This window comes from Cyprinodon tularosa, unplaced genomic scaffold, assembly GCF_016077235.1.
Source record: "Cyprinodon tularosa strain WSP-4 unplaced genomic scaffold, ASM1607723v1 ctg210, whole genome shotgun sequence".
NCBI classification, from domain to species: Eukaryota; Metazoa; Chordata; class Actinopteri; order Cyprinodontiformes; family Cyprinodontidae; genus Cyprinodon; species Cyprinodon tularosa.
This window is the reverse complement of record NW_024038779.1, coordinates 1,480,566-1,495,230: the sequence shown is the minus strand read 5'-3', so window position 1 is coordinate 1,495,230 and position 14,665 is coordinate 1,480,566. Positions and strand designations below refer to the sequence as shown.

General features: G+C 37.5%; 1 protein-coding gene across 1 annotated transcript; it reads left to right on the top strand.

Annotated features, from left to right (window-relative positions):
• The first annotated feature begins 12,243 nt into the window (after positions 1-12,243).
• Positions 12,244-13,642, top strand: nr0b2a (nuclear receptor subfamily 0, group B, member 2a). The gene is made up of 2 exons (XM_038285464.1): positions 12,244-12,852; positions 12,969-13,642. The coding sequence occupies exons 1-2, from the start codon at positions 12,318-12,320 to the stop codon at positions 13,214-13,216; spliced, it is 783 nt and encodes a 260-aa protein (XP_038141392.1). The 5' UTR covers positions 12,244-12,317; the 3' UTR covers positions 13,217-13,642.
• Positions 13,643-14,665: the final 1,023 nt, after the last annotated feature.

Below are 14,665 nucleotides of genomic sequence, written 5' to 3'. Positions count from 1 at the left end.
CACTTTCTCGATAGAAAATAAAAAGATAAGGTTACAAACTTTCACTGTGGCTCTACCGTTCTTATACCTCATCCAACATACTTGGGTTATCCTGAACTATTTTCTCCATTTGTGTTGCTATAGGCTTCGAGTGCTAGAGGACATAGGGGCTCCTTTTCATCATTCTATATTTATTATCCCATTCTGCAGTATTTGTAAGTTCAATCTCTAATGTGATGTTCTCTCTGCCTTTTCTCATCATATTAGCTTAATCTGGTCTGTTCCTGTTCCGGTTCACCATCCGGGAGAGGAATATCAGCTGTGCTGCTGCCATCAACGCCTCTGTTTATAGATGTTGGAGCTTGACCTTTTTTTTTGTTTCTCTGACTTTGACTAACTGTGTGTGCTCTCCATCATCCTCTGACATGGGAGCTGAATCTGAGCTTGTCTGCCTGGGTGTGTGGAGGGGGCCGCCTGTGGAGCTGGTTGACAGCTGTCTTTTGTATCTCTGCTTCTGTCTCCTTGAACCCCAGTCGGCCTCGCCAGATGGCCGCTCACACTGAGCCTGGTTCTGCTGGAGGTTTCTTCCTGTTAAAAGGGAATTTTTCCTCTCCACTGTCGCTGCAAGGATGCTTAATGTAGGGGATTGCCTTTGATTCAATGAGTTGATGCAATCAACAGGTTTTTCTTAGATAGAAAACCTTTAATCAATTTGACTGTATGATCTGGTTGAATTGTCTCTGTAAAGTGCCTTGAGATGACATGTTTTGTCAGTTGGCCCTATATAAATAAACTAAACTGATTTAGTCCTTGCTTATTTTCCTCCATCTTGCTGCAGTTGTTTTATAGATCCACTTAGGGTCGTTGTCCTGCTGGTTGACCCATTTTCAGCCAGACGGATAGCATACAACAAATCTGATCATGCACTGGCTGCGATGTACCCAGGTCATCCGACGGTGAAACAAGTACAATCACCCCTCCCCTCCTGCATGAACTCCTTTTAAAGATCTGGATGTACTGCTGAACATCTGGCCCAAAAGCATAAACCTTAGTCTTACATGTACAATTTTTTTATGGGGTAACCTCAAAACCACATCTGGGGTTGTCTTTTTTTAGAGCAAAGAGATTTACTCTCGGGAATCCTTCCTAACAAACAGTTTTTAAAAGTTTAGATATGGTTTCCTTTGGAGCAAAAAAGTGAAGCTCTCATTATTTTTACTTTGTTTTAGTTGTAGGTAAAGTTTGTTTCTACATAATTTTTCAATCTGAGAAAATTAGTCTTAAAATGTATTTCTTTTGAATGTTTACCTGCATTCACATTTAAACATGTATGTCTTTATATGAACTATATATGAACTATATCTTGACCTTCATGATGCAGCTTTAGAGTTTTAAAGAATGGAAATTTAAATGGAAAACAACACTTTTCTACAATCACTGATGTGTTTTCTTCCATACTTCGACGTTGATGAATTGTTAATGCTTCCTGCCGATCGCATGCATGGGACTACCAGCGTGTGGAAGCTGCTTACGCAGACTGAACTTTGTTTTTTACACAATGCTAATATTCAGATAAGATTCACGCAAGCGATCATTCACCACACATTATTACAATTAAATATTTTAAATACTTTCCAAAAGCTGAAAAAGTTTTGGGGTTTATTATTACATTAATAATCGTTCAAACAGCTGTATATATTTTCCACTCCAACTGCCTTAAATAAAAGAAATTTACTCAGGCAAGGTTCACTAACCCAGCGGCTAACTTCTGCTTTGGCCTTCAACTCAGCTTTTATCATTGTATTTTGTTAGTAATGGGCAGTAAAACTAAACTTGGCAGTCTGGACCCTGACATCATTTTACACATCATCTAACCCAGATTATTAGAGGCTCTGACTAATGATAAGAAATACATTCCTTTTCTCACGGGCAGAAATACATTAGCCCTGTGGTTCTTAGTGTTTCACCTAAACAACAATCTACCTGATTTTTAATGTTAACATAAACAAAATTCCATGTATTTGGAAAAAGAAAGAATAAAAACACAAATAATCCTGTTGTGAGAAAAGGGTAGGGTATGCAAGAGAGAAACCACATGGATTTACTGTTGACGGGAAAAGATAATAATCTAAAACAATAAAATGGTTATACATTTTAATCAGCAGATTAATAATCACATCATTAGTGAGTTCTATTTTTTATTGTATTTCTTTATTAAAAAAAGGTCAAAACTGTAAATATTTAAAGTAGTTCCTGCTTCGATTCCTGAAATATTTCTCAGAACAACCACCATTGTTAAATCCTTATTTACCCATTTTATATTATTTATCCATTTTTATCTGAATTCTGAAAAAAAAGGGATTGTCTCAAAATATGTATTCCCAAATATGTATACCATATTTTTCTTTGAAAAATATAGTAGACAGTTAGAGAGTTAACATGTAATGTCGTTGTTTATACATCTCCAGTGAAAACATGCAGTTTCCTCACCTGCTCCTAATTTGCTTACTTTGCTTTATGATTATTTTGAAATTTTTGTAGTTTAAATGAGTTACTACATCCAAATAAGGACTATCTTGAACTAAGTAACTGCCAATGTCTCTAATTTGCAATTTCTTTTATTTATCTCAGGCGTTTTACCAAAAGTCTTGATCTCATCTGATTCCACAAATTTTCAGCTGTATATTGATTATTTTTACTAGATGCACAGTATTTATATTGTAAAAAACACTGTTCAATACAGTATTTTATTTTTTTATTTTCTTAACTCTGTCACTTATTCTGTTATTTTTATACACCTTTTTAAGGTTCATATTTGTGTTACCACTTTTGCTATAAACTTTCGGTGCTGCAACCCCACAATTTCACCATTGTGGGACAGTAAAGGATTTTCTATTCTATTCTATTCTATTCTATTCTATTCTATTCTATTCTATTCTATTCTATTCTATTCTATTCTATTCTATTCTATTCTATTCTATTCTATTCTATTCTATTCCATATGAGCATTGTAGCTATAGCTGATGTTATTACTGTAGGTATAGCATCCTTTAAGGTGCTATATTCAGGTTGGGTTTTAGATGCTGTGCAACTGATCATCAAGACCCGTGTTTCCATCATTGATTCCTGGTTTATTTCTAGGGTAAACGCCAAACATCTCCAGCTGATTGACCAGAAGAGGTAAAGAGTTTTCTGTGTTGCCTGATGTGTCAGACCAATGGACCTATTTAAATTTTTGCCAAATTTGAGAAATATAACCACTTGATGTGTTTGGTAAAATTGCTATTACCGGTAGTCTTTTTTCTGGCTAAGGGAGACTGATACAGGATCCTCACACTTTGGATGACCTCTTTACCAAAACCACTTTAGTAAAGAAGTTTATACGACCTCCAGCCAATAGTTTCTCTGCATCAAAGCGTGGTGCTATAGCTCTAGTTTTATTGTTCTGAATGTTATCTATAATAAATCTATATATTTCAGCATAAGAAGCTCAGTTTGTTTCGTTTTCAACTGTTTCCAGTTTTCTTAGAATTATAGATTATTATTATTTTTTTGAATCTTGAATGATTACCCAGTATTTACATGTAACTTCACAAGTTATAAACTAACTCAGCCGCCTGAGTTTTGATGCCACTGACTTGCAATTTGGTTTCTTTCTATCTCCTTCTCTTTGCCACCTTTCTATCTAATCTACTGTTCATTGCCCATATTACCTCCTAGTGTTACAGTAACAAGCTATCTATGTGCACCAGCCTTAGATTAGTTCTTATTTTTATTTCTTATCTTACTTTACCATGATGTGGCAATTGAGAAATCATCGATATTCCTCAGCGCTCATATCATTTATGATTAGACATGCCTACAAAGTTAGTACATACATATTTTTAGACTTTTTTTTTCACATTTCTCTATTTTCAGATTTGATACTGGGTCTGTTGCCTTTGCTAATTTTTCTACTGATCCTTAAACTCAGGAATCCTTTTAGTGCATACAGAACCATTTCCTGTTTTCTCACATTACAAATATCAACATTACTTTCCAAATGAACGTCTGTGATAAGCATTAATATTCTGTCCCTCTGTGTTCATACTTGGTTGAACCACTTCCTGCTGCAATGAAAGCTGAAAGTATTTGATGGTAATGTCTCTCCCAGCTTTGCAGAAGCTTACAGACTAAAATCTTTTCCTGGTGTCAGACTGAGTGAAAAGCATCTGTGACCAACTGTGCTCTTAAATGAAAAATTGACTACTTTATATTTGGTAACATCAAGTCTTTAAACAGGTTTTCTGAAGGCAACTGTATGAAAAAAAAATCATTTGATTTCAGTTTCATAAAGCAAACTGTCCTGTTGTTCTTAAATTCCTTTTATTTAGGTAAGAAAATAAACATTAACTACTGAATCAAAAATCAATATTTCAAGTCAAAAACCTGACCATTATAAAACTCAAACTTCAAGATTCAAGACACTGACTCACAAAATTAGGAATTAGAGCACATATATGAGTAAAAACACATTAAATAGATTTATTTGTAAAAATAGTATCTGTAGTTATTTAGTAAACTTGAATTCAGACATCATTTATTGGTGATGAAGTGAAATTAAAAAAGCTATTTAACTAAATACACATATTTGATCATTTACACGCCCACAGCATGAGCTGCCCCTGCTATTAAGGAGCCAATTTCAGCCTGAAAATAAACAACTGAAGAAAAAAAAACTGAATTAAGAAGGAACTCCATAGTTATCAAGTCTAAAAGCAAATTTTCAGTACATGAGAAAATAAAAAAAACTCAGAATATTTTTCCAGTGGCAGCACAAATGAACTGTTACCGGTATGTCTGATTTATTTGGGATTAAACAATGACAAATACAATTGTCAACTGTATTAAACTCCTTTTGAAAATCCAGGCCAAGCCTTGAAATCTATGTTTCGACTGTAGAAGTAGGACTAACCCTTTTGGTGGGCAGTGTGTCATTTAGTCTAATCGAACAAAACTGTGCCAAATGTATTTTCACATCATAAAAGGAAATCTGGTCAAATAAAATAGCAGATTGCAATTTTAGGACACCCTCTGCCTTTCACATAGCCTTTGCTCATGTACCACTGTGCACAGCTTTGATTTGATAAACCTAAAGGAAATGTACTAAATTATATTCTTTTGTCCACAAATAGTTTAATCTAATCTAAAAATAGAAAAATTATTAATTAAAAAAAAACAATGCAAAAAAAAGGAATGGTCCATAGAAAAATAGACAATTGAAACATAGTGAAAAAATATAAGCAGCTAAATCAACCATAAAACCAATAAAAAAATGTTAATATTCGTACACAACATTTCTGGTAAAGCCCTTCTTCCATGTGTTCCTTCTCTATTTAGCTTTATGCAAACTGCAGGCAGGACTTTCTTTCAACTATTTCTTTTTTCCCCCTCTATAAAGGCCTGATGCTGAGTGAAATATATATGGTTATACAGTCAAATGATTCACCCATCTCCTGCAGAATTACCTTGAGCTTGTAAGCTGCTTCTCTTAGTTAATGCATACCTTGCCCAGCCTCTTTAAATTTTAAAATGTATTTAAACACTGTTTAAGATGTCCAACCTTGAGAATACCGATTAACAAAGCAAGGGAAACGGACTGTACTGAGAAGGGATGTACCAATAGGAGATATTTGATATATCGAGATTTATATTAATAATATATGAAGAGAGAGATTTATTTAGTAAGTTACATTTATTGATATACCGTATGTACTGTTTACACTACTTTGATTTCTGAGTATTGTTCTATATGTGTAACACTATATGCCTCAAAATATTAGAAAAATAATAATTGAACTCACCTATAATCTGCAGAGAAGCTGGTGAATATTGCATAAAACTCAGCAGTTGTTTTACTGCCAAGTCACCATTGATGATCTCATCCTTCGCCCACATCAGGTCATTGAAAGTTCAGAGCAAGGGCACACAACCTTCCTTTGAAGTGGATCATAAACCTGACAGAGCAATATGAGCAGAAATGGGAATCTGTTTTCAGCAAACTTTATTTCCAGGATTGTAAACTGATCTTTATGTTGAAGAAGCAGAGTCAGGGATCAGCTGCATTTGGTGTAAAGTAAAGCTTATGATCATGTTCTTCTTCTTTGGCTGTCCATCAGGCTCACATGGATCTGGCAGCGCTGAGAGTTCACTGACCCAGCGGGAAAACATAAAAAGGGAGGAAGTAAAGTCAACAGAAGTCAGGTCTCCGGGGACACTTTTGAAGAAGCACAAACTGACTTAGAATGGATAAAAGATTCCCTTATAAATAAAATGATCCACAGATCTGGAAACATTTTATAACAGTTCTTATTTTAGTTTGCATTGACTTCAAGCACTTATAAACGATTTGGATATTCTTTGGATAGAAGGCATTACATCACCTCTAACATGGCGTGGTGCTTCCTCACTCCAAGGATCTGCCTCTTGTACCACTTATAGACTGAAGGACATTTTTTTTTAACTGTCCTGGCAGAGATACGTGTCTGTCCTCCGTGCCCGTCTCTGACTTCTCCAAACCTCTATAAACATAGGCCTTATCACAGCCATTTACAACTGTCATCATGCCTCATGAAGCCTGAGTGCTGCTGAGGTGCATTACAGGTCACCCTGTAAAACAAAGGCTCACATTCCTGACAATCAAGATGCTCTTTCTTGTGTTTTATGCCGCACTGTGTGGTTTGTCCGCTCTGGATATAATATCTGGTTTAAATGATCACTGTTAAAATTAGATTATGTTTGAAATAAAGCAAAGCCGTGAAACATTTTCCAGAGGAATCATAGTAAGAAGAGTAATGAAGTAGGGCAAACATTCGGTGACTGGTGCTGCCAGTTGTGTCTGGCATCTAATCTCTTTATTGCAGTTTTACACTACATGACTGACCTTGACTCCGCTGCTGTACGGGTTACCTCTCCTTCTGGAACTTCCCCCCCGTAACGCTTTAAAGCTTCTTGGCAACAGTCCAAACAAACATAAAGAGTTTTATTTTGTCATTTAACCAAGCTGTAAACTTTTGTAATGTATTTTTTTTTTTTTTTGCATTGCTGAATGTCCAAACCAAGAAAGTGCATTTTTTACCGTTTTGTTTATGTGAGGTATAGAGCAACTTTCTTATCATAGTCTAACCTCGGTGCCAGGTACAGGGAGGATAGTAGATTAGGATTGTGGAACATTGTATCGCCTATCAAAGAAACCATAAATTGAAATTCCATGATCTCATTATTTTTCAGTTTTAGAACCAAATACATCCACTGTACATACAGTGATCAGTCGTCTTATATCAGAATATCATCAGAATATTACATTAGTTTAGCTGGATCAGAGTTCTGCAACCTTTCAAATGCTGTGCCCAGCAAAATAAGTAATTCAGAGCCACAAAGTATTACAAAATATTTAAATAAATGCGACCTATTGTTTTTGTTAAATATCTTCTGTAGGAAATCTGTTTCCATTGTGTTTAACAGCACAAAATATGTTTTAAATTTTTTGTTTTCAGTCCTTTAACACCAAATGTATCTTATGATTTGTTGAGACTTTTACATCATCAGATTTATTTTTGTTCTGTTAAACACTGATTTATATCAATCAGACACATTGTGTGAACAGAAAATTCATAATATATTTAACAGAAATGCCTGATTAAATTATCCTTAAAATATTTTATTTGTCAGAACATTAAATTACCAAATTAGTTTAAAGCAAAATGTGTTTTATATTCCATGGTTTAGGCTTTACAGGGTTAGAATAAGGAAAAACACAAATGTTTTACCAGAAGAAGCATGAATGTTCCTCTTTAGGATACTACTTTATGTAAATGAAAATAAACAAATAGTTTCCCAATTTATAAATAGAAATATGGATCTCACCGCAAAAAACACTCTAGAAATAAGTAATACATTCTTAAATTAAGCGTATTTACTCTAATTTAAAACGTTAAATAAGATGATTGGCCGATAGAATGAGTATTTTTTACTCTTAGAATAAGACAATGCAATTGTTTTCCTCTTATCTTAAATGTAAATTGTCATGTTCCATTGACAAAGTGTGTCACTTTGTTGGAGCTTGGCCTGTTTTTCAGTGTAGTCCTGTTTCTCTGATTGTGATTAACTGTATATGCTCTCTTTCATCCTCTGACATGGGAGCTGGCTCGGAGCTCATCTGCCTGGCTGTGTGTTTCCTGGAAAGGGGCGCCTGTGGAGCTGGTTTACAGTTGCCTTTGTATCTCTGCTTTTTTCTGTATCTCTGCTTCTGTCTCCTTGAACCCCAGTCGGCCTCAGCAGATGGCCGCTCACACTGAGCCTGGTTCTGCTGGAGGTTTCTTCCTGTTAAAAGGGAATTTTCCCTCTCCACTGTAGCAACAAACATTCTTAGTGTGAGGGATTGCCTTCGAGTCAATGAGTCGATGCAATCAACTGGTTGTCCTTAGATAGAAAACTTTGAATCAATTTGGTTGAATTGTCTCTGTAAAGTGCCTTGAGATGACATGAATTGCCGCTATATAAGTAAACTGAATTGAATTGAACTAACCTCCTCAATTCAAGACAAAACACCCTTATTTTAAGAAAAACATACTTATTAAGATTTTAATTTTTTGCTGTGCTGAAAACACATTTCTATTCATTTAAAGTCATGCTGTTGTCTGTCTAAAGAGTCTAATAGAGTTATTTGTCAACATACTATGATCTAAACCATGTAGAGGGTAAAAAGAGCCACTCGCTGCTCCAGAGACCCCTGAGCCAGATGAATCACACAGAGAGACTTTATTGTCATGTTAGATCCAACGAATTGCAGGAATATTGCATACTTGAAGACAACTTGGAATTATTGTGAGCCTCAAAAGAGTATTACTAGAGAAACTAGAGGATGTTTACTAAGTGTTGCAAGCACCTTACTGGAAACGCAATTAGAAGGAAAAGTGTTCAAGTTCAAAGGCCATACAACAGTCCAACAGTCTAGCTTGAGACGCTCATGCTTTCCCTCTGCTGTAAAGCTTTATAAGAAGACGCAGGATTTTCCACCCGTCCACGCTGACATAATTATCTCTGCATTATGACCACGGTTTTACTGAGATTTATTGTCAGCAAACTGACCTGACATAAACCCCATGGAGAATCTATGGACTGTCATCAAGAGGACGATAGACACCAGATCCCACTATGCAAACAAGCTGTCTCTACTCACGGGCCTCCCATTACACCTCAGTAGAGTCACAGGCCTATATGCAGAAACTCATGCAAAAAAAAAAAAAAAGACTATAAAGAGGACATATACTTTTCTGTCTGTGGGCATATTTTACAGTTAGAAAATATTCATATCAAAAATCCAAATTAAATGGCCTTGTGTGGTATTGTTAGAAAATCTGTTAGATATATCAAAAAAATAATATGGTTAATTTTTGTATTGATTTACAATACAAAAAGTTGTATGGATTCTGCTGATTTTTGCTTCTGTTTTTTCTTTTCGTTATTAAATCTGCAAGAAACTGCTCCAGTCTCTGCATTTGGGTCCTCTTTAAACCTCCACCCAACATGACACTTTAGAATAGTAACAGGTTCCCTATCTACCACCCGGCAAAGCACTTTCCATAAAACTGCTCTACTGTAAACTATTTACTTTTCCAAAACTCATTAACAAAAAATGATTTTTCTATCTTTGATTTTTCCATTTAGCTCTGCTTTGAAACCCCTCCCCCCCATAAAAATCGAACTAGATGGCTTCTAATGTCTCTTTCTTAATCGTCTGATCTGCGCAAACATTCTCTAAGGTAAGCTAAATCAAATCTTTAAAGGGCCTTAAACAAAAATAACAAGGAAGTTTTGTAAACTGACAAAAAAGAAGAGCAAATGTTAATATTTTCATTGATTCTTGGGTCCATCTGAGAAGCAAACATGTTTGAACGATAAAAATGATCAGATCTGTGAGGAAGATGTTTGAACTAGAATTGGAAAGCGTACTAAAGTGTCATTTAAAGATATTTTAAACAAAAGTCTGAGTTGAATCGTATAATTTTAAAAACACTAACAAAGTAAGCAAGCTCAGCAGGGTGGGGTTAGGGCGTCAAGCCAGAGTACTGGGTTTGTTTTTTTTACCCTTAAAGTAACATAAAGCAATAACAACCTCAAATTAAGGCAGCCAAAGGATGAATTAAAAGGAGGAAAAGGGGATTTTTAGGTTCATTTTACAAAAAAATATTACAGTTTAAACTAAAACGACCAGATAATGAATTATTCTATAAAACAAGTTGGGATTGTGAATTTCATATTCGAGTCAATGAGTCAGGGAGCTAATATCAGCTCAGGCTCACTGCTTAGCAGGTGAAAGACTAATGCTATCTAAAGTCAACAAACCTGCAGTATCCTTAGTAGGAACTAATACCACTGATGCAACCCATTAACATTAAGACTGATTGCATAGCATAACCAAGGTTCAGTGAAGTTATAATAGTTCAAACACATTTTTAATACATTCTTTAAATTTAGAAGTTTAAACTTACCATAATTAGGCTACTATGTCTTTATATAACATAAAACTAGTTGTGTTTTTATTTTAAGGCAACACAAACTGAGAGCTCCTGCCAGATATCAGGCGGAGAACCCTAAACCTGAGGAGGGTCAGTTCATCCTCCAGAAAGAATGAGCTGATGGCGAAGTTTCTTCTCTTTTAACAGTTACTCTTCATAACGGCCATGTTTTGATGTAAAAAAAAAAAAAGGAAATAAACCCAAATAGACTTTGTGAAGATGGTAGTTAACGATCTTTTCTACTGAAGGAAGTTCAGCACCAATATTGACTGAAAATCAACCTGAGAAGTCAATTCTCCTAAAAACATCAAAGTTCAGATGCATTTTGCAAAACCCTTCAAGAACAGACCCCTCAATCTGTGGAACAGTATCTCCTGCTAAAGTTGATCCTTTTTGCCTTGTTGGCAATTGCTGCATTTGGGGGAAATTGGGTGGAGCTTGAACGATAAACTGGAAAATACCCTCTGAGCTGTGAAGTATGGAGTTGGTGGCATCATGTTGTCTGGGTGTTTGTAAGCAGAAGTGATATTTGTGTAGTTCATACTATGCTAAAAAAAAAAAAACAAACAGTGTAGAAATTCTTAAGCCACATCTCCAGGCACCAGCCGGTAAGTTAATGTTGAGGCACAGATGGATCCTCCAAATGGACAACTCAAAGCATTCCAACACATTAGGTAAGAAGTAAATCATAAAAAAATGTCTTGATCTCAGTCCCATAGGGAATAAGTGGGCAGTCAGGTGCATCAGTTCTGCCAGGAGGAATGAGAAGAAACCTGTGAGGGATGGATGGAGGAAAACTGTATGACCTGGGTCCCGATTAATCCACTTAGGAAAATAGAACGATGCCAGCAATTGTAGCACATTTAAAACAGGCCTGATATGGAGGATGGATGGAGGAAGGATGAATTTGTCTTTTTATACAGTGCATTTATATAACCGGTTTCATCTGCACTTCATTCTGAACTTCTACCGTCATATGATTAGCCATGGAAATCAGGCAGATAGATTTACCTCCAGCTGTCTTTGTTTCACTGTTTAGAGAGGAGAAGGGAATTAAGAGGAAAGAGTCAGCCCCAGGACAAGTGCATGCAGGGCTAATAGTACATCCTTTCACTTTAAATAACCTAAAAAAATTATAAAGCTTTGTCTTGTTTGTCTGCTTAACAAGCTGCTTGATCCTTCTTAAGAGGGAAAGGAATCAGTCAAATAGAGTTTATACTTTTCCATTTTGGAATCTCTGCCTCTCTATTTTTTTTTAGCACTTTTACTGATCAGCTTTCTCAAAACAAGTCCAAAAAATTCCCCCGTTGCTTCCAGTTTAAATGTTTATTCAGATAAAAAACCACTTAATGGAGACACAATGTAAAGGTCATTGGCCTTTTTTGTGTTCTTGCCTCGTTCCAGCCCTGCAGGTGTTAGGTGGCGGGTGCAGTGACACGATGGGAGGCCGATTACCTCTGCAGTCCTTGGTAGCTTGGTACTGCCTGGGTTAATGACACCAGCTTCCAGATAAGGCCAATCCCTCATGATTTCCATGTGTTACTCCAGCAGCTACTTTTCATTGAGAAAAGCTTATCTGTTTCCCAGGGTTGTTCCAGCAGTCACCTGGCAGAGCACATGGTTGTTTTTCACAGAGAGTGTATTGACATTTCAAGGTCCAACAAGGAGGCGGGGTGGGGGGTGGCCTTATAAGTAAAGGGAGACTGGAGAAAGCAGTAATACCCATCTGCTCTCACACAGAGAAGTTTGCCTCAGCAGCTGCATCTTGATCAGAGAAAGATGGACAGCAGATGTAACTGCTCGACCAGTGGTGATAGGTCTTTAAATCCTATCCTTTACAACATCTTGAGCCGAATGGATACTGGCGAACCAAGCCAACAGACCTTCAGCAACAGCTCAGCTCCTCACAAATGTAACTGTGAGGTGCGACGGACAGTGTGCTTGCTCAGACCCTCGGAGGTCTGCAAGGACGCTTCTGCAGTTCTGGTCAAAACTGTCCACTTCATGAGAAACCTACCGGCTTTCAATCAGCTGCCACAAAGTGACCAGTACTCCCTTCTGAAAAGCTGCTGGGCGCCACTTTTCATCCTGGGTCTGGCCCAGGAGCATGTGGACTTCGACGTGACAGACGTTCCAGCAGACAGCCTGCTGAAGAAGATTCTCCTGAACCGTCAGGAGAGCCCCGAGATGGAGCGGGAGCAGCCCACCATGGCAGGCGTCAGCAAACTGAAGAGCTGTCTGAAAAAGTTTTGGAGTTTGGATTTGAGCCCAAAGGAGTATGCATATCTGAAAGGGACCACAATATTTAACCCTGGTAAGTTAACTATTGTGGATTATCTTTGTATTAAAACAAATCCCCTCCAAGACATGCATGCAGTGAGACAGTGCCTTATTTCTAAACTTAACCCTCCCTTTATTTTGTTACAACAGATGTACCAGAGTTACAGGCGGGCCTTTTTGTAGAAGGACTGCAGCAGGAAGCTCAGCACGCCCTGAGCGAGGTGGTCCAGCTCCTTCATCCAGGGCACCAGGAGCGCTTTGCTCGGATCCTCCTCACAGCCTCCATGCTTCAGGGCATCACGCCCAGCCTCATCACCGAGCTCTTCTTCCGGCCCGTGATCGGCCAGGCCAACTTGCTGGAGCTGCTGGTCGACATGCTCTTTTGTAGAAATCCATAATAACTGTCAAGACTCTGGAGAAAGTCCCACTAGCGAAGTGATCACGCAGTGTTACTTGCAAGCTCCAAAAATAGACAAAAGAAACTGTTATTTTTCTACATGGGGTTAGGCTTTGCTTCCATTTTCAAAGAAGCTGTGGTCAGGTTAGCCCAACCTGAGCAGAAATTCTCTTCTAAAAAGAAAGCCTTGTCTTTCCACAGACTTTGTCATTCTGTCACTATACTTGATGTTCTTTTTTTGTTGTTTTATATTAATGTTACTTACTTCAACACAAAGACTTGAAATAAATATATTTTTATACATGAATGCGGTTGTGACCTTCATTGGGTACCACGACACTCTCAGACTCACAGCTCAGCTCAGCTATCGCACTATGGAAATATTTTTTTTAATTCCTTCAAGTGTATCCAAGGCAAGAATTTGAGTTTCTTAAACATTTCTGCTTATTTAAATCATCTTGAAAAATGTAAAACAAAGTTGATTACTGTGTGCCACACTCCTAAGCAGGTGCCATATTGTAAAGATAAGAGAGCGTAAATGATAAGAAAAAAGTTACAAGACTTGGAAAACGTATAATGCAGCTTATAACTTTGTGCATTTTGTTACTCTACAATGCAAACTTCAGTGTAGGTATTATTTTTATGTTAAAAGAAAAACACTAAGTAGTACATCATTGTGAAGAGCAAGAAATGTACACTCACCGGCCACTTTATTAGGTACACCTGTCCAACTGCTCGTTAACACTTAATTTCTAAGCAGCCAATCACATGGCGGCAGCTCAGTGCATTTAGGCATGTAGACATGGTCAAGACAATCTCCTGCAGTTCAAACCGAGCATCAGTATGGGGAAGAAAGGTGATTTGAGTGACTTTGAACGTGGCATGATTGTTGTTGCCAGAAGGGCTGGTCTGAGTATTTCAGAAACTGCTGATCTACTGGGATTTTCACGCACAACCATCTCTAGGGTTTACAGAGAATGGTCCGAAAAAGAAAAAACATCCAGTGAGCGGCAGTTCTGTGGGCGGAAATGCCTTGTTGATGCCAGAGGTCAGAGGAGAATGGCCAGACTGGTTTGAGCTGATAGAAGGGCAACAGTGACTCAAATAACCACCCGTTACAACCAAGGTGGGCAGAAGAGCATCTCTGAACGCACAGTACGTCAAACTTTGAGGCAGATGGGCTACAGCAGCAAAAGACCACACCGGGTGCCACTCCTTTCAGCTAAGAACAGGAAACTGAGGCTACAATTTGCACAAGCTCATCGAAATTGGACAATAGAAGATTGGAAAAGCGTTGCCTGGTCTGATGAGTCTCGATTCCTTCGACATTCGGATGGTAGAGTCAGAATTTGGCGTCTACAACATGAAAGCATGGATCCATCCTGCCTTGTATCAACGGTTCAGGCTGGTGGTGGTGGTGTCATGGTGTGGGGAATATTTTCTTGGCACT

Coding starts and splice junctions, on each gene's coding strand:
- nr0b2a (XM_038285464.1), top strand. CDS start 12,318: ATGGACAGCAGATGTAACTGCTCGACCAGTGGTGATAGGTCTTTAAAT. Junction 12,853..12,968: donor GACCACAATATTTAACCCTG/GTAAGTTAACTA, acceptor TTGTTACAACAG/ATGTACCAGAGTTACAGGCG.